A 20,453-nucleotide genomic window follows, 5' to 3' on the forward strand; every position below is an offset into this window, starting at 1 on the left:
CAGTTTGACTTTTTGTGCGATTAATGTTAGCTCTTTCACGAGCCTCGATCTTGTATTAAAAAAACAAAAAAACCCTAGCCAACCATACAACCACCCCACACCATCCCCCCATCAACCGTCCGTCACCCTAGCTAACAATACCCACACCATCTCTCCACAATCCCCTATTACATATCGGGCATTGGGATTTGTGTTCTGTGCCATGCATACGTAATCACTTGCTCCATTATATATAGATTAACGTCAAACCCACCCTCATGTGGGTGTGTCTAAAACCCCTCTCTACCATGAGTCTGTTTTGTTATTTTGTGAAATCGGTCTTAAATGTCTTTTTTATGCATAATCGAGACTCGTGGAAGAGTTAATACACTGAACGGATGGGTCCTCTGAGTTTTTTTGGGGTCCTTGGGGTCTGTTGCGTCCTCAGGGTCTTCGGGTTGTAAAGAGGCTAAAAGGTCTTAGCTGCACCATCTCGTAAAGGGTCTTACTTTATTAATACACATACTCATGTTCCGTGCGGGCAAACAAACAGACAAGGACGAGCTTGATTGAGATTGGTGAAATGTTGGCTGAGATGGGCTGGACACTTGGTGCAGATGGGGGAAGAGAGAATATCAAAGAGTGGATGAGTTGAAGAAGCAAGGTAGGAGGAAGAGCGGTCGACCATGGTTGGGATCGGAGGATTGTGCGAAGAGGGTTATCAGTAAGGTGGGGTGGTTGGAGAGTGGAGAGAGTTGGCCGAGGAAAGAGGGAAGTGGAGTAGTATTGCGGTCAAGGCAGGGCAGGAGCTTTGTGCCATTCGAATTAACCTCTTATAAAGCCCTGGCCCTGGTGTTGGGCTAGCGGCTAGGGTGCCGGCTTTAGGATCCTGGGTTCGAATCCCGGTCGATCGCTGAATTAACGCCAGGGGGGTTGACTCAGCCTGTCATCCTTCCGAGGTCGGCTAATTGAGTACCAGCTCACTGGTAATTCCCTGTTTGTCGTTAAAGGCGGCAAAAAGGGTTGGCGTCAGGATGGGCATCCGGCCGTAAAACATTGCTTCAAAAAGGGGACCGAAAAACAACAACAACCACGGTTCCCAAAAAAGGCCAACCCCCGCTTTGCGGGGAAAAATGGCCTCTAAAGGTGGTTATTTATATATATATATATATAAAGCCATATGAGAAGATTCACCACTAGTCACTAAATCCATACTTAAGGTTATTAACATTTTTACATGACTGCCTCGCTGGCATTTACTGTAGTTGCATTTGCTGCTTCATTTTCTTCAATGTGAAAAAGTTTGATGAGGATTACCCAAAAAAATTTTTTATTCATTCAAAATCCTTATGCATAATCGAGACTCGTGGAAGAGTCACCCGAGTTTGTTGGCAGATCTTGTGCGACCTGTAGGAATATTTGGGGGACAGAGCACAGAGAGAGCTGGGGGTGCAAGGCCGGAGAGGAGTCGGTAGTTGCATTTGCTGCTTCATTTTCTTCAATGTGAAAAAGTTTGATGAGGATTACCCAAAAAAAAATTTTATTCATTCAAAATCCTTATGCATAATCGAGACTCGTGGAAGGTCTCGTCACTCGTCAAAGGAAAACAAAAAAAAAAATGTTGGCATGGAAGTATCTTATCCCTTCCATTTTTGCACTCCTGTTTAACAAAGGCAGCATGGATACAATGGGGAATGCAGTTAGGGAATGAAAGGGTGAGGATTACAGTACCCTCGGACCCCGCTATTCGCGGGGGATACGTTCCTGGAAAAGCCGCGAATAGTGGGGCATTTTTCAATAGAAAAAGGGGGGATAGATTCCCGTGTCACGAAAATGCACGAATAGAGAGGACCAAACCTCGAATAGAGGAAAAATCCGCGAATGGCAAGGCAAATCCCACAAATGTCGACAATAATCCACAAAGGTTTTATAAATACCGTATGTGAAGCTAACGGCTCGTGAAATGTTTTTTTGCGCCCCTGAAAAACCGCGAATTCGCAGAACACGGCCGCGAATAGAAAAAAAGACCACAAATTCACGGGACACTTTTCTGCAAATAGAGAAACAGGTCACATTTTATCACCCGCGAGTACATGGAACCCGCGAATAGCGGGATCCGACTACTTAGAGTACAACCTCAGCTTATAACGAGCCATGAGAAGCAAATTGTCACGATCGGATGATCAAGATCACAAATCATCCTCGTTCATATGGCTGCGGGTTAGCATCAGTAGACTGCAAGGGTGCGTCGGTGCTGCTGATTTAGTTCCCCCTGTAGGTTAAAGCAGGAATTGGTGATTTGTTCATGATGCTGGCGATAACTCACCTACTCTTTGCGAAGGACACCGTGGGTTCTCTAACGCCTGCCAACTAATGCCGATTAGAAACTGATTAGATTAGAAACTGGGATGCCAGTTTAACGTCCATAAGAGGGTCGGCACACACATTGATTAATCACCTTGCCTGTGATACACTTGCCTGTGATGACATTTTATAGCTGAGGAGATCAAAACCCAGGTTAGACAGCTCAAAGGTGTGTGCTCACCTCTCATAGCACCAACACCACAAGAAAAAACCCACCAAATTAGTATCTTTTTGATTCCCTCCAATACCAAACCTTGCGATTAATAAAATAGCTGAATACAAAATCTCAGGCATTTTACAATCTATACACAACATTGAGTTGCTCTTTATAAAAGATACAACACAAATGGTTTGATGCCAAAGGTGAGCAGCAATTCCTACACTTTGCTCGTACTACTGCTCGCTGTGCAGCAGTAACCCCATCAAGCAATGCTTGGACCAATAATCATGCTGGCACGAGCAAACTCGTGTTCCATTTACAACCAAATCAAGACATTGGTCGAGGGCCCAAGAGTTCAAAAAGAGTAGTAGTCGACTTCTGCTCCGACTTTGGTGTCATGTTTGCCACAACGATATCCATGAGTTGTAGGAAGTGGAGTTTACAGAGTTCATTTCTTAATTCATATGTACGTCATCCACTGATTGGGCAGAAAGATTGACAGCAATACATTAACTTATGTTGGTTGCCTTCACATTCATGTTTGACTTGTGTCCTGTTGATCGATACTCGAGCTTTTTCTCGTAGGTTGCCTCTATGCAAGTCGTGCCCGTTTCTCAGGGGGGGCTTTGACTGCTGGCACTTGCTGCGAGGTCTTGGCCGGGTCCTTCTCATCGGCCTTTGTAGACTCGCTTGGCTGTTCTCCCTCTTTTGCCGGTTCAGCTGCACGATTACAAAAATGGAATGGAAGCACGGTAAAGCAACATAAAGCAATGTTTAATGGAACAGCCAGATTTCTGGCAATTGGTAATATTTTTGGTCTATTTTGCTTTTTTTATTATTTAAAAACAGACTTCCAGCCCCACCAGATTTAAACCCAGGTTTATAACACCGTAATCAATTTTTTTTTTGAAATGTGGAATATTACCTCCACCACCAAAGGTATGTTTTCACCCCTGTCTGTCTGTGAACAAGATATCTCAAAAAGTTGTGGACGGATTCAAACGAAATTTGGCAGAGATGTAGCGTATGTGACAAGGACGAAATGAGTAGATTTTGGTGAAGATCCGGATTCGGCTACTAGAATTTTAAAAGTGATTCTTCACCATTGGGAGATAGGGCCAAAAACGATACAAAGCAGCATATCTCAAAACGTTGTGGACAGATTCGGACAAAACTTGGTGGAGAGGTTGGGTCTGACGAGGACTAATCGATTCGATTTTGATGACGATCTGAATATGGATTCGGATACGGGAATTATTTCATTTGTAAGTGATTCTTCACCATTGGGAGATCGGGCTAAAAACGATATATAGCAGGATATCTCAAAAAGTTGTGGACGGATTCGGATGAAACTTGGTGGAGAGGTTGGGTCTGTGACTAGGACTAATCGATTCGATTTTGATGAAGATCTGAATATGGATTCAGATACGGGAATTATTTAATTTTTAAGTGATTCTTCACCATTGAGAGATCTGTCGAAAAGCGATATACAACATGATATTTTAAAAAGTTGTGGACGAGTTATGACTAAACTTGGGGGACGAGTTGGTTTGGTGACAAGAACAAGGCGATTAGATTTTGGTTCAGGTCCGAATCCTGATCCGGCCTATCATTGGGATACAAAACAAACTGTTCAGCATGGCAGAGGTATGCGCTCTACCGAGCACCGTTCTAGTTTATAACTTTTATTCAGTCATAATTTTACCTTTTAAATGTAAATATACAAACAATGTGAATCTTTTTACAATGTAGAATATTTTAGGATGTTTGAAGTGGCATGTTGGTTACAAGGGATGGATAGGCCTGAGAGCAGTACAGATCAACTTTGCTCCTTTTCGTTGCATATCAAGTGCTATTCTGATCCCGATATACCATACTCTATTACAGAGCGTAGGAGTTGCCGAAGCAGTTTCTTGGCAGTGGTTATATTGGATGGTTTTCCATTGCCATTGCCAGTAGTTGGAGCAGGAATTTGTAATTTGTTCAGGGTACCAGCGATAGCTCGCCTACTATTCGCCAAGGACACCGCAGGATATTTACCATGCACCAACAAATGCTGGCAGACGGGACGTCTGTTTAATGTCAATCCGAGGGAGGGTACACACATCAAGTCACTCTGCCTGTGAAACACCAGGATTACAGTTTATAGCTGGGTCGGGATTCGAACACAAGCTAGGCAGCTTATATGTGAGTCTGCGTACCTCTAGAGCATCTTGCCAGCCCGTCAAGCACTATGCACACTGCAAATAGGTGCAGACAAGGTGATCGTGTCGTTTAAACAGTTTTGCGATGGGCAGTAAACGAGTGGATGTACTGTAATTTCTGCCCTGCGATCTAAATGTCCATTTTCATCTCAAGATACACAATATTGGTCAGGAAGATGAACACCAAGAGTCCTTAATGGTGTAATATCGACTTTAATTAATAAGTTAATAATTAATAGCTAATAATTAATAACATAAATAATAATATAATAAATATAATTAATAAAATAAATAATAATAATAATAATAATAAAATAATAATAATATAATAAATAACTCATAATTAATAAGTCTGGAAGGCTGCAATTATATCCTATGGCCTTCACCATGCAGAGCATCAACTTTGGTTACTCAATGCGGAAAGGGAATGTGGCTGTGTCTTCAAGAAGGACGGCATTTATGAACAAAACCACGAGGAGGAAATTTAACAACACAAATACTGATATCTGGTGTCCTACCTGGCACAGGTTTCTCTCCAGGCTTCACCTGTGTATTCGTATGTAGATGCGGGATGGTGGTAGGGGGCAAAAAGGAAGTTAGGAAAAATACATACACTTGCCTTTAATGGTCTGAAGTCTCAGGAAGTGAAAATGTCCATTTATGAAGGAGGTTTAAAAACAATCGGATCTGTGACACGACGGGTGACGACAAAATGTGACAAAAGAGCATAAGACAAACCTGATAAAACTTTGGGCTAAACTTTTGGCAGAGTTCATTGAGAAGCATGTCCACCCTCTGACGCTGGAACAAAGAACTTGGTTCTTCCTTTTTCTTGGTTTTTGGCACAACCTTTTCTGGAAAGCAAATGGTAAACATGAGCATGCCAAGAAAATGCCAAACTTTCAAGTTCGAAATCTCAGAACTATTGTGATTGTAGCATAATGCATGCCAAGGCAATCCTCCCCATGTGCATTACGAGTGTGGGATAGTGGACCGCTCATCTGGATTGGCCTCACAGAAGTTGTGGATTCAAATCAGAGTGGGCGGCGGTCCGATTCCAAGTTATGTCCGTGATTGTTAAGCAGCCAAACGATGACGTCGTTTCTCATCGTATTGTTCGTTCTTACCTTTCTCTTCTTGCTCTTTGAAGCGCCACCAGTAGCCCTTTGATGGGTGGTACCGAGAATACGAGAGCGTCTCGTCAAATGCCGACTGGATATTGTGGACGGCATTGAGCTTCGATTTGGGGAAAAAAAAAAAAGAGGAAACAAACAACTTGTTAAATTCGCAGCTTGAATCACTTAAATGTTGCTTCCACAAGAATGAAAACTTACTATTCTGGAATTGATGACAGACGCAATGTCCGGTGCCTGATAAACCACACCGGCTATGATGTAGTAGTCAGTTAGTGGTGTAACTGTAAAAAAAAAGTTTGACATTGTACATCAAATATACCATGGCTGTAGTTTTGGGGAAAATGGCCCAGGTCCATCACCAATGAATGCAATATCTTTGAAAGAAATGATTTGCGGTGACATTATTATTGAACATTTCAACAGGCTATTTCAAAAAGTTCACTTTCAGTCATACAGGAAGCTGTTGTTGAATGCAACAGGATTTTCGGTTGTATTCATAGACGGATGAATTATGAAAAGGTTTGTCGTGTTAATTCTGTACAGGAATTTAATGAGGCCTAATATAGAATGACTGATGCCATCGAGAGGGTTCAACGTTGGGGTACCAGATTGATTCTGGGCCGAGCTGGACTCAGCTATTCGTAGCGGCTGAAGGAGACGAGACTTTATACGTAAGAAAGAAGGTAGTTATGAGAGGATATGATATAGAGGGTTTTAAGATAACGAAGGGTATCAACAAGATAAGTGTAGATAAGTCACAGTTTAAGTAAAGAAGAGAAGAGTTGGGATGGCAAGACAAGGGTCTTTCACTCAACAGTAGTTGATGCATAATGCATGGAACATGCATGGCAAAACCGACGCTCTGTATAGAGCATGGTGTGTGTGTGATCGATTGGTGCTTCGCATGTGGGGTGTGTTGCATCACAAAGTATGCCGTCCCTCATGGACGGCAAGCCGGGTGTCCCGTGCACTCGTATTAGTCGGTGGATGTTAACGATGCCACAGTGTCTTTTACGGCGAGTAGGCGAGTTACCTCCGGCACCAAGAACAAATTACAAATTCCTGTCCTGAAGACTCCTGGGAAGGCAAAGGCAAACCACCCAATGTCATGCTTGCTATGGAAGTAATTTTACAACGCAACCTGCCTTCAGATCAGAGCGCCACAGAGAAACAATACATGTAGTTATCAATCGATAATATCAGGAATACATTTTGTTCATAATGGCAAACATTTGCACAGCAGATGAAAGCTTGAATACCCTGTGTGGGAGAATGGCGATGCTGCTTTCGGACAATATATAGAATGGGCTCCTGAACGTGAAGAAGAATGTATTCCAAACCGGTCATGGTGCTGAGGGTGGGGGGGGGCGGGGAGGGGGAGGGCAAATAAATAAAACAAACGCTCAACTAGAATGGCACTCAGTAGAGAGCATACCTCCACCAGGTGAACAGTTTACGTTTTGTATCCTAGAGTAGACCAGAAAATCACAATACAGAATCACATTTAATCAAAATCATCCGTCAACAACTTTGAGATATCCTGCTTTGTATCGTTTTTGTCCCTTTCTCCCAAAGGTGAACAATCATTAAAAAATTATACTCTCCGGATCCGGATCTTCACCAAAATCGAATCGATTCTTCCTCGTCACACACACAACCTGTCCAACAAGTTTGGTCCAAATCCGTCCATAACTTTTTGAGATATCCTGCTATATGTTGGTTTTAGGCCCATCACTCAATGGTGAAGAATCACTTAAAGAATTAAATAATTCTCGTATCTGAATCCATATTCAGATCTTCACCAAAATCGAATTGATTCTTCCTTGTCAGACACCCAACCGGTCCATCACGTTTCCTCCAAATCTGTGCACAACTTTTGAAGATATCTTGTTCACAAACGGACAGACAGGGGTTAAAACATAACCTCCATCCACCTTTGGTGTCGGAGGTAACAAGCAAAACTCTATACAGTACAACATGAATACAGTACAACATGATTACAGTACAACATGAACACAGTACAACATGAATACAGCACAACATGAACACAGCACAACATGAACACAGCACAACAGGAATACAGTACAACATGAATACAGCACAACATGAATACAGCACAACATGAATACAGCACAACATGAATACAGCACAACATGAACACAGTACAACATGAACACAGCACAACATGAACACAGCACAACATGAACACAGCACAACATGAACACAGCACAACATGAACACAGCACAACATGAATACAGCACAACATGAACACAGCACAACATGAACACAGCACAACATGAACACAGCACAACATGAACACAGCACAACATGAACACAGCACAACATGAATACAGCACAACATGAATACAGCACAACATGAACACAGTACAACATGAACACAGTACAACATGAATACAGCACAACATGAACACAGCACAACATGAACACAGCACAACATGAACACAGCACAACATGAACACAGCACAACATGAATACAGCACAACATGAATACAGCACAACATGAATACAGCACAACATGAACACAGTACAACATGAACACAGCACAACATGAACACAGCACAACATGAACACAGCACAACATGAACACAGCACAACATGAATACAGCACAACATGAATACAGCACAACATGAATACAGCACAACATGAATACAGCACAACATGAACACAGTACAACATGAACACAGTACAACATGAATACAGCACAACATGAACACAGCACAACAGGAATACAGTACAACATGAATACAGCACAACATGAACACAGCACAACATGAACACAGCACAACATGAATACAGCACAACATGAATACAGCACAACATGAATACAGCACAACATGAATACAGCACAACATGAACACAGTACAACATGAACACAGCACAACATGAACACAGCACAACATGAACACAGCACAACATGAACACAGCACAACATGAATACAGCACAACATGAATACAGCACAACATGAACACAGTACAACATGAACACAGCACAACATGAACACAGCACAACATGAACACAGCACAACATGAATACAGCACAACATGAATACAGCACAACATGAATACAGCACAACATGAATACAGCACAACATGAACACAGTACAACATGAACACAGTACAACATGAATACAGCACAACATGAACACAGCACAACAGGAATACAGTACAACATGAATACAGCACAACATGAACACAGCACAACATGAACACAGCACAACATGAACACAGCACAACATGAATACAGCACAACATGAATACAGCACACCATGAATACAGCACAACATGAATACAGCACAACATGAATACAGCACAACATGAATACAGCACAACATGAACACAGTACAACATGAACACAGCACAACATGAATACAGCACAACATGAACACAGCACAACATGAATACAGTACACCATGAATACAGCACAACATGAATACAGTACAACATGAATACAGTACACCATGAATGCAGTACACCATGAATGCAGTACACCATGAATACAGTACAACATGAATACAGCACAACATGAATACAGCACAACATGAATACAGCACAACATGAATACAGCACAACATGAATACAGCACAACATGAACACAGTACAACATGAACACAGCACAACATGAATACAGCACAACATGAACACAGCACAACATGAATACAGTACAACATGAACACAGCACAACATGAATACAGTACAACATGAATACAGCACAACATGAATACAGCACAACATGAACACAGTACAACATGAACACAGCACAACATGAATACAGTACAACATGAATACAGTACAACATGAATACAGTACAACATGAATACAGTACACCATGAATACAGCACAACATGAATACAGCACAACATGAATACAGCACACCATGAATACAGCACACCATGAATACAGCACAACATGAATACAGTACACCATGAACACAGCACAACATGAATACAGTACACCATGAATACAGCACAACATGAACACAGCACAACATGAATACAGTACACCATGAACACAGCACAACATGAATACAGTACACCATGAATACAGCACAACATGAATACAGCACACCATGAACACAGCACAACATGAATACAGTACACCATGAACACAGCACAACATGAATACAGTACACCATGAATACAGCACAACATGAATACAGCACACCATGAATACAGTACACCATGAATACAGTACTGTATAATGTATATAGAACCGTGAAACACGGGGGACAGTGAACTGTGAAGTCTCCCTCTGTCGACCCATGTGAGTAAATCTATCAATTACGTACTGTTTGAACGTACCTTTTGGACGTTCAGACGGGCACCACACAAACATCCATGGAGTCCCATTGCAATATAATTATACAGGATAGACTTTTGTTTCAGCAAATAATGCGCAAACTCCACACCTCCAGAAGGTGTTCGTTGAAAATAAATAAATAAATCGAGCAGGCCAACACACTTGAGTTGATCCAAGGTCTGGCGCTGCATCTTCACAAACTCGTTGTTGCACGAACGATCGTAGAAGGGATTGCTCCTTTCAGAGAAGTAGTCCAGGACGTTGGCGGGGTTAATGAGCGGGATCCAGTTACTGTCATGCCATGAGATTCCCAGCAAATCTGTGCGAAGACGTCAACGCCACACGGGGGGATATTAGTACGAACTGCTTTATTAAAATGCAACCAAGAAAATAAAAACCGCGTTAAATGAGCCGAAAAAACCGACGTGATGTGAAAATCAATCACTCACCTCGTCCGTCCATGGTTGTCATGATGAACCGGAAATAGAACTGTGACACCGAATCCGACGATACTAAATGACGTCGTCAGACCCTGAGCAATTTACGTCACCGAAATTTATTTTACAGTAGCTTAATTCGAAAGTCTTCTCGAAAGGCCGTTGTGACTGTCCCTCACTATATCACCATGGCGGAAAGACATGGATGAATATAGAGGTCGAGAACGAAAACGAAACAATCGATTTTCTCAAGATAAATCCGATGTTGGTTATATTATCAGCTGTGTAAAACGAGGTGTAGCTGACATTTCGAGCATTGGCTCATATTCGTTAGAGAGAGAGGAGAAAAAAACAAAAACAACAACAACAACAACGGGTATTTTCAGGTGTAATACTCACACAGGACAAGCAATGAATCGGGATAGATATATACACTACATGCCCAAAAGTACGCGGACACCCCTTCCAATTAGCGGATTCGGCTGTTTCAGCCACACCCATTGCTGACAGGTATATATAATCAAGCACACAGCTATGCAATCTCCATAGACAAACATTGGCAATAGAACAGGCCATGGTGAAGAGCTCAGTGACTTTCAACGTGACACCAACATAGGATGCCACCTTTCCAACAAGTCAGTTCATCAAATTTCTGCCCTGCTAGAGCTGCCCCGGTCAACTGTAAGTGCTGTTATTGTGAAGTGGAAACGTCTAGGAGCAACAACAACTCAGCCACGAAGTGGTAGGCCACAGAAGCTCACAGAACGGGACCGCCAACTGCCGAAGCGTGTATCGCGTAAAAATTGTCTGTCCTTGGTTGCAACACTCACAACCGGTACCAAGTTCCAAACTGCCTCTTGGAGCAACGTCAGCACAACAACTGTGCTTCGGGAGCTTCATGAAATGGGTTTCCATGGCCGCGCAGTCGCACACAAGCCTAAGATCACCATGCGCAATTCCAAGCGTTGGCTGGAGTGGTGTAAAGCTCGCCGCCATTGGACTCTGGAACAGTGGAAACACGTTCTCTGGAGTGATGAATCACGCTTCACCATCTGGCAGTCCGACAGACGAATCTGGGTTTGACGAATGCCAGGAGAACGCTACCTGCCTGAATGCATAGTGCCAACTGTAAAGTTTGCTGGAGGAGGAATAATGGTCTGGGGCTGTTTTTCATGGTTCTGGCTAGGCCCCTTGGTTCCAGTGAAGGGAAATCTTGATGCTACAGCTTACAATGATATTCCAGACGATTGTGTGCTTCCAACTTTGTGGCAACAGTTTGGGGAAGGTTATTTCCTGTTTCAGCATGACAATGCCTCCATGCACAAAGCGAAGTCCATACAGAAATGGTTTGTCAAGATCGGTGCAGAAGAACTTGACTGGCCTGCACAGAGCCCTGACCTCAACCCCATCGAACACCTTTGGGATGAATTGGAACGCCAACTGCGAGCCACGCCTAATCGCTCAACATCAGTGCCCGACCTCACTAATGCTCTTGTGGCTGAATGGAAGCAAATCCCCGCAGCAATGTTCCAACATCTAGTGGAAAGCCTTCTCAGAAGAATGGAGGCTGTTATAGAAGCAAAGGAGGGACCAACTCCATATTAATGCCCATGATTTTGGAATGAAATGTGTGATATTCGGGTGTCTGCATACTTTTGGTCATGTAGTGTATATTTCATATGGATTGCAACGGCATTTAATAAGTCCATTGAAGTGTCTTCCGTCATTTGTTTTTTTGAACTGTACAGAGAAGAAGCGGGATTATGCTTCCATCTTGGTTTCCATATCAAAGAGAGGCTCGAGTAGTCTTTTTTGCTCATTTGGAAGGAAAGGATAGAGGGAAGGGGGGAAGAAGGAGGGTAGAGTGAAGATGATCGGGAAGGGGAGGGTGAAGAGGAGGGGGAAGGGAAGGGGAGGGGAGTGGAGGGTGAAAGGGTGGGGAGGGTGGAGGGGAGAGCGAAGGGGAGGGGAGGGGATTTTCAATAAACTTGTTACATCTTCAACAACTAGACTCAAGGCTCGGTCTACCTCGGAGGACGAGGAGAGGTGTCGAATCCCACACCTGGAGTGTTTTGCAATGCCCAAATTAGACAAATAAACACTTTTCTAATAGTCAGAACTGCTGTAGAGGTCGATTCTGGAGTTAAGGTTTTGAATTTCGGTTCAGGTGAAGAGATGTTTCTCGATCTTTGCGGGAATTAAATAACGGCACAGACACTTGCGTTTATAAGCATTATGATGCATACAGGAAGATAACGATTCATATTAGATCTCGTGAGATCTTGGAGACGACATCACGGATTTTCGAAGCTCCACACGTTCTCCACGTTTTCAAAGTTAAGTCATGTGTCACCATCTCTATTGTGTCACCGCAAACCATCTCTATGGCTCCGACCTCACCCTCTCTGACCACTTAGCCATCACTCTGACCATCAACATCCCCGCCCCAACACCAAGGCATTATCGCACAATCAACTTCCGTAAGCTAAACGCTCTTTCACCTACCTCATTCTCATCCACCCTCTCTGAAAAAATGTCCACTTCTCCCTTCATTGACCTCCACACCCCTTCCGACCTCACTGACTACTACAACCACACTCTCTCCTCCTGCCTTGACCAGCTTGCGCCTGTAAAAACCAAAACAGTTTCTTTCACCCATTCTGCTCCCTGGTTTACCCCTGAACTCCACCTGATGAAAACTCGTGCTCGCCAACTTGAAAGACTCCGCAATAAAACGGGTCTCACAGTTCACTCCCAAGCCTACAAGGACCACCTACAACACTACAAAGATGCCCTCTCCCGCGCCCGCTCTGCCTACTACTCTCAAATTATCCACTCTGGCTCCGGAAACCCAAAAGCACTCTTCTCGACAATAAACAAACTCCTCCGCCCCCTGAACACCACCACCCAGTCATTCACAGTAGACAACTGCATCTCCTTCCTCTCTTTCTTCCAACGCAAAATTGACAACATCTACAACAGCTTGACCACCGCCGCACCCGCTCCCCCTCCAACCACCTGCCCCCCCTTGTCCTGCCATCCCCTGTCTCGGTTCTCCCCAATCTCCCCTACTGACCTCTCTGAACTCCTCATAGGAATGAAAACTGCCACCTGCACTCTTGACCCCATCCCCTCCAGCTTTGTCAAAGCCTCCCTCCCTGCTCTCTCTCCACTTATCATTGCAACAATAAACTCCTCCCTGTCTACAGGCATCGTCCCACCTTCCCTCAAAATTGCTGCTGTTACCCCCATTCTAAAAAAACCTGGTCTAAACCCTGACACCCTAAACAACTTCAGACCCATCTCCAACCTACCCTTTCTGTCAAAAGTTTTGGAACGCGCTGTAGCCACTCAACTCAAACATCATCTCTCTGCCAATAACCTGTATGAAACATTCCAATCCGGATTCCGGTCCAACCACAGTACTGAAACTGCTCTCCTCAAAATCACCAATGACCTTCTCCTCTCCTCTGACGCTGGCAACCTCAACATTCTCGTCCTCCTCGACCTCAGCGCTGCCTTTGACACCATCGATCACACTATCCTCCTCACCCGACTTGAATCCACCTTTAACGTTACCGGCACTGCCCTCTCTTGGATTAAATCATACCTCTCTGACAGATGCCAGTTCATCTCCATCAATAACTGCAAATCCCCCACTGCTCCCCTCCCCCAAGGTGTCCCCCAAGGTTCAGTTCTTGGCCCCCTCCTCTTCATCCTTTACCTGTCCCCGCTCGGTCACTTAATCCGCCGTCATGGTCTCCAATTCCACTGCTTCGCCGATGACATCCAGCTTTTCATCTCCACCAAGTCCGTCTCCACCGACACCCACTCTATCCTGACAAACTGCATCACTGAAATAAAATCCTGGCTTCAAATCAACTTCCTCAAGCTTAACTGTGATAAATCTGAAATAATCATCATTGGCCCAAAAACGCTCACAAAATCCACCCATAACTTTGCCCTCAACATCGACGGTATCCCAGTATCCACCTCCCCTCACATCCGGAATCTTGGCGTCATCTTTGACCAAACCCTTTCCTTCGACAAATACACTAAACAGATCACAAAGTCAGCCTTCTTTCACCTGAAAAACATTGCCCGTCTCCGCTCATCCCTCTCCTCCACGGCTGCAGAAACCCTCATCCACGCCTTCATCACCTCCCGTCTGGACTACTGCAATAGCCTCCTCTATGGTTCACCCTCAAAAATCACCAATAAACTCCAATACATTCAGAACTCCGCTGCCCGTCTACTCACCCATTCCCGGACCCGTGACCACATCACCCCCGTCCTTTACAAGCTTCACTGGCTCCCCATCCCCCAGAGAATCCAGTACAAAATCCTCCTCTTGACATACAAAGCCCTCCATAACCTGGCCCCATCCTACCTGGCTGACCTCCTCTCCAGACACACTCCCACCCGCAACCTCCGCTCTGCTGGTACCAACCTCCTGACCCCCTCCATCCAGACCAAATTCAGATCCTGGGGGGACAGGGCCTTCTCCATCGCTGCTCCCACCCTCTGGAACTCACTACCTCACACCATCAGAGACTCCTCCTCACTCACCACATTCAAAACATCACTAAAGACCCACCTGTTCAACACTGCATTCAACATTCAACCCACAGCATTTAACCCCTGACTATCTCTTCTCCTTCTCCCTCCTTTTGCTTTAAATATTTCCCTATTGATTCTTGTCTTTTTGCAATTGTTGTTTTCATGTATTGTTATGCATTATGTTTGCCACTCTGTCAAAGCGCCTTTGGGCTTCTGGAAAAGCGCTATACAAAATAAATGAATTATTATTATTATTATTATTGTTCACAATTGTATTTTGACGAAACTGTATTTATCTTTCGGTGGGTGAACCTATAGTGTGCCCCTTGGAAGTTTCTCGGTGTTTATCTTTCATAAATTAATCGTTTCTGTTTGCCGCGCCGCGTGTGAGGCCTTGCAGCCTCAGGCTCCCCCCGTCGAAGTTTGTTCCTTCCTTCGCTGTTTTTGCTAGGTTTTTTGATTTTCCCTTCTCCCCCAAACTTCACCGAACATCTACTCTTTGTCTAACGTTGTAACCCCCACCCCCCCCCAAAAAAAACAAACAAACAAAAAAAACTTTTATTTCCCTTTCTCCTCGTGTGCTTTTGTCCCATCGTGCGCCTCTGTCCATGTGTGCTGTCCCGCCCCGCCCCCATTATCCCCTTGCCTTCCACCTTTTGCCCTGTTCAAGTGACTTGTGGTTGTCCATCAAGGCCCTCTCCCCGTTGGTATTTTTGTGAATATAAGATTGTTCTTCACGGTTCTGTTTAAATATATTTAAACTTTCCCCTTCAGTGTTTTATTCAGTGTTTTATTCCAACACGCTGTTTTTCTTCCTATTTAAAAGGCTCCTTTCAATTTCCTCTTCAAGTCATTCCATTTCAAAAAAATATTCAATCTCTTATAATTCTTTCTCACTACATGCTCTAAATTCTCATTCATTCCACCCCTCCTCCATCGATCTTACACGGATTGCTAACTTGAAAATCACAACAAACCCAATTTGTTATAAATGTTCATCTTTCATTAATCATCCACTTTCTAAACTCCCCCCTTGCCCCTCCTCTCCAAATCTCCCCCCTTGCCCCTCCCCTCCAAATCTCCCCCCTTGCCCCTCCCCTCCAAATCTCCCCCTTGCCCCTCCCCTCCTAAACTCCCCCCTTGCCCCTCCTCTCCTAAACTCCCCCTTGCCCCTCCCCTCCAAATCTCCCCCCTTGCCCCTTCCCTCCAAATCTCCCCCCTTGCCCCTCCCCTCCTAAACTCCCCCCTTGCCCCTCCCCTCCTAAACTCCCCCCTTCCCCTTCCCCTCCTAAACTCCCCCCTTGCCCCTCCCATTCAAAACTCCCCCCCAACCCCGCCCCTTCAAATCTCCCCCCCAACCATCCCTCCCAAGTTCTCCCTCCTCCCACCTCCTTCTCAAAGCTGCCTCCTCCCCACTTCGTCTCCCTTCTATCTCATACCTGCACCTCCCCCAACCTTCTACTTTCCTCTGCCACCCCCCTCAAACAACCCCTCACTGTTCCTCATCCCATCACCATCAAACCTTTCGTCCTCCTCATCCTTCCCTTTCTTGTAACTCTTCTGTAATGTCTGACACACTATCAACTGCTCTTCCTACCTCCCCCTCTCATCCTTCATCTGACCCTACCCCTCCGCTCCCCTGTCCTGCACCCGATGCTCCCCCTCTCTCCTCATTAACGGTATGGACCTCAAACATCCGGAGCCTTCACTCAAACCTGATTGATCTCTCCATTCAGGTTGCTTCTGACAATCCAGACTTGATCTGCTTAACAGAAACTTTCCTCCTTCAAGATGTCTCTGATTCCTTAATATCTCTTCCTAGTTACTCCCTCCTCCGGTATGATAGACCTGAGCCTCGTCCTGGTGGTGGGGTGGCTATCTTTATAAAAAAACTCTCTTCCTCACTCTCCTTGCACTGCCCTCTCTCCACCCCACCCCCAGGAGTACCTCTGGCTACGGCTTCCTCTCCACTCCCACCTTTTGTTCATATGTGTTCTGTACCGTCCTCCAAACAGTGATGACTCCATTTACATTTCGCTGTCAGACAACATGGACCAACTTCTATCAACTCATCCAAACTCTCTCTTCCTCATATGTGGCGACTTCAACTGTCATCATGCCAGCTGGCTGGGTGTGGGTTCATCTCACCAGCCATGGCACCTCAGCAAACTACTTCTGCGACTCATTGGGACTGACACAATCTGTCAATTTCCCGACCCGGATCTCAGTCAATGGAGTATCTTCTCTTCTGGACTTGCTTATAACTAACTTCCCTGCAAATGTCTGCTGCCCTTCTTCTGCTCCAATCGGTTCTTCTAATCATGTGCTTGTTAAAGTGGACATCTCTCTGGTCATTCTCAGACAGCCTCCTCAGCGTCGACGAGTCTGGCATTTCACTCAGGCTGACTGGCAGGGTCTGCAAGCAGCCATCAATCATCTGGACTGATCTCCCATCTCTAATGCCTCTGACATCAATTCTTGCTGGGAATTCTTCCAAAGCAAACTGCTCTCTCTCATGCACAGATTTATCCCAGCTCGTCTTCAGTTGTCTTACCCTTCCTCCCGTCCATGGTACACTGAATCTTGTGGTGAGGCAGTTGCCCTGAAACAACTCGCCTTTGCCTCTTGGAAGGCAAATCCAACTAAAGGCAATCTCAGTTCCTTCCACCAAGCTCGGAGCAAGTGTGTGTCTACCCTCAGGAGTACCAGGAAGCACTATCTCTCCACACTCAAGATTGAACTATCAAACCTGTCTCCTTCCTCCAAATCCTGGTGGCGTCTGGTCAAATCCGTTTCTGGTGTTTTTTCCCCCTCCATCCCCTCCCTTACCTCAAATGGCTACACAGTTGACACCGCACGTGACAAAGCTGAATGCCTCAACTCTGTGTTTGCCTCAAAATATTGTGTCCCAAACCCATCTCTCTCTTTTCCCACCTTTCCCAGTCAAACCGAACTGCTCCTGGACTCTGTCCTTCTCTCCTGACAAGGTGGAGAAATTTTTGTCAAACCTCGACTCTGATTCTGCAACTGGACCAGACGGCATCAGCCCACGGGTCTGAAAATCCTGCTCTGCCGCTCTATCTCACCCTCTCTCTGTTCTTTTCACCCTCTCTTTTGCTCAAGGTCATCTGCCAGCATCTTGGAAATCAGCAAACATTACTGCTTTACACAAAAAGGTGCAAAAACAGATCCTTGCAACTACAGACCAATCAGCCTGCTTCCAATTATCAGCAAAGTCATGGAATCCATCATTGCTTCAGATATGAAATCCTTCCTCTTCTCCAATGGCTTGATCTCTGATCATAAATTTGGATTCAGACCAGGTCATTCTACTCTGGACATGTTGCTTCTGCTGTCTCAACAATGGATGGAGGTCCTCAATGCCAAACAGGAAATCAGAGCTGTCTCACTTGACATATCACGTGCCTTCGATACGGTCTGGCACCCAGCTCTGCTCACAAAACTCTCCTCCTCTGGTATCCATGGAAATCTCCACTCATGGCTTGTGGACTTCCTCTCTGGTCATAGGCAACGTGTGGCCCTGAATGGATTTCTCTCATCTCCCCTCCCTGTTCTGGCTGGAGTTCCCCAAGGTAGTGTTCTGGGCCCTGTGCTCTGTCTGGTCTTCATCAATGATCTCTCTGACTCTCTGGAAAATCCTCTCTATCTCTTTGCTGATGAATCCACTATCTGCCGCTCCATTCCTCATCCCTCAGATCGGCAGTCTGCAGCCTCCTCACTCTCTGCAGACCTGGACAAAATCACAGACTGGTCAAACAAGTGGAACATGTCTTTCAATCCTGACAAATCTCACACTCTTACAATGTCTCTCCGAAAAGACAGACTGGAAAACCCTCCCAGCTACTTTCTCAACAATCCTCTCCAAGAAGTTCTGTCACTCAAGCTTTTGGGTCTCACTATCTGCCATGATCTTTCCTGGGAAAACCACATTTCCAAGCTGGCCTCCAAAGCCAGTCGCCGACTGGGCATCCTCCGTCGTGCGAAGTCCTTCCTTGGAACACCTGAGCTCCTCACCACATACAAGGCTTTCATCCGCAGCTCAATGGAATACTGTTCCCCCCTCTGGGCTGGTGCTCCTGCCTCACACCTAGCTCGGCTTCACGCTGTTGAAACCAAAGCTTTCAGAATCATTGGAATCTCCTGCGATGAAGTTAACTCCGAGGGCCTTTCATTCACTCCCCGCAGGCAGGTTGGTGTTCTTTCTGTCTTCTACCGACTCCTCTCTGGCCTTGCCCCCCCAGCTCTCTCTGGGCGCTGTCCCCCAAATATTCCTACAGGTCGCACAAGATCTGCCTGCAACCCTCTTATGGTTAAACTGCCAAAATCAAGACTTTCTGCTCACCTTCACTCCTTCATTCCTCTTTTCTCCCGCCTCTGGAACAAACTCCCTCACTCTCTTCAATCCCACTCCACCCTCCAGGTCTTTAAAACAGCTGTTCACCACCATCTCTTATCTTCCCCCATCCAAAACCTTGATCTTTTCTACCCCCGCTAATTTCGGTCCCCTTGTGTTTTATACCCCCCCCCCCCCCTTCCCACGCCTCCTCCCCCCAAGCCCTCTCCCTCCCATACTTCTCCCTGCTCTCAAATGTTGTGTTTGTGTGCTTCCCCTTCTCTCCCCATCTTGTCTTCCGCTCCCTCTTTTTATATATTTTGTTTGTCTGGTTGATTTGTTTGTGAAATAAATGTTAGCTCTTTCACGAACCTCGATTCAGTATACAAAAAAAAAAAGAAAAAAAAAAAAGAAGATCAAATAGCTGTATGTTGAAATATGTTGAAAAAGTCAAAACTTTACATGGGGTGTACTTACTTTTTTCACGTGACTGTATGTAAAAGAAAGTTTTTGTTTGTTTGTTTGTCTGCACGTGCTAATGTCCTGAACGGTGAAAGATAGGAGGAAACCTCTAAAACAAAAAATGTCGGGATGGGCCCCAGGAAGGTTCTAGGCTAGGTGGCGATGCCGGTCGAGGCCCACCTCGGCTGGGCTGGGCCCATTCCGCAATTAAAAGCTGAGCTGAATTATAGTAGTCAATCTTTTACAGCCACGAGTAAATGCTGAATTATAGTAGTAAATTCATTCAAAAAGAATCAAAAATATTGGGACGGGCCCCGGGAAGATTATAGGCTTAGTGGCGAGGCCGGTCGAGGCCGCTTCGGCTGTGTTGGGCCCATTTCTCAATTAAAAGCTGAGCTGAATTATAGTAGTCAATCTTCTACGGCCGCGAGTAAAAGCTGAATTATGGTAGTAAATTCATTCAAAAAGAACCCGGGCA

General features: G+C 45.0%; 1 protein-coding gene across 2 annotated transcripts; it reads right to left on the reverse strand.

Moving 5' to 3' along the window:
• Positions 1–2,036: 2,036 nt before the first annotated feature.
• On the reverse strand, positions 2,037–10,779 carry MED6 (mediator complex subunit 6). Of its 2 annotated transcripts, XM_068128123.2 has the most exons (8): positions 10,612–10,779; positions 10,325–10,481; positions 7,103–7,194; positions 6,042–6,124; positions 5,835–5,943; positions 5,446–5,561; positions 5,226–5,253; positions 2,037–3,223 (listed from the first exon to the last, which is right to left on the reverse strand). In XM_068128123.2, exons 1-8 carry the CDS (start codon positions 10,631–10,633, stop codon positions 3,096–3,098), a joined length of 735 nt encoding a protein of 244 aa, XP_067984224.2. In that variant the 5' UTR covers positions 10,634–10,779; the 3' UTR covers positions 2,037–3,095. The 2 variants fall into 2 exon arrangements, with proteins under 2 accessions (XP_067984224.2, XP_067984223.2); XM_068128122.2 differs by lacking the exon at positions 5,226–5,253 and having other exon boundaries at positions 10,612–10,699.
• Between the last annotated feature and the right edge of the window lie 9,674 nt (positions 10,780–20,453).

Source organism: Myxine glutinosa, chromosome 9 (assembly GCF_964187855.1).
Source record: "Myxine glutinosa chromosome 9, kmMyxGlut1.1, whole genome shotgun sequence".
NCBI classification, from domain to species: domain Eukaryota; kingdom Metazoa; phylum Chordata; class Myxini; order Myxiniformes; family Myxinidae; genus Myxine; species Myxine glutinosa.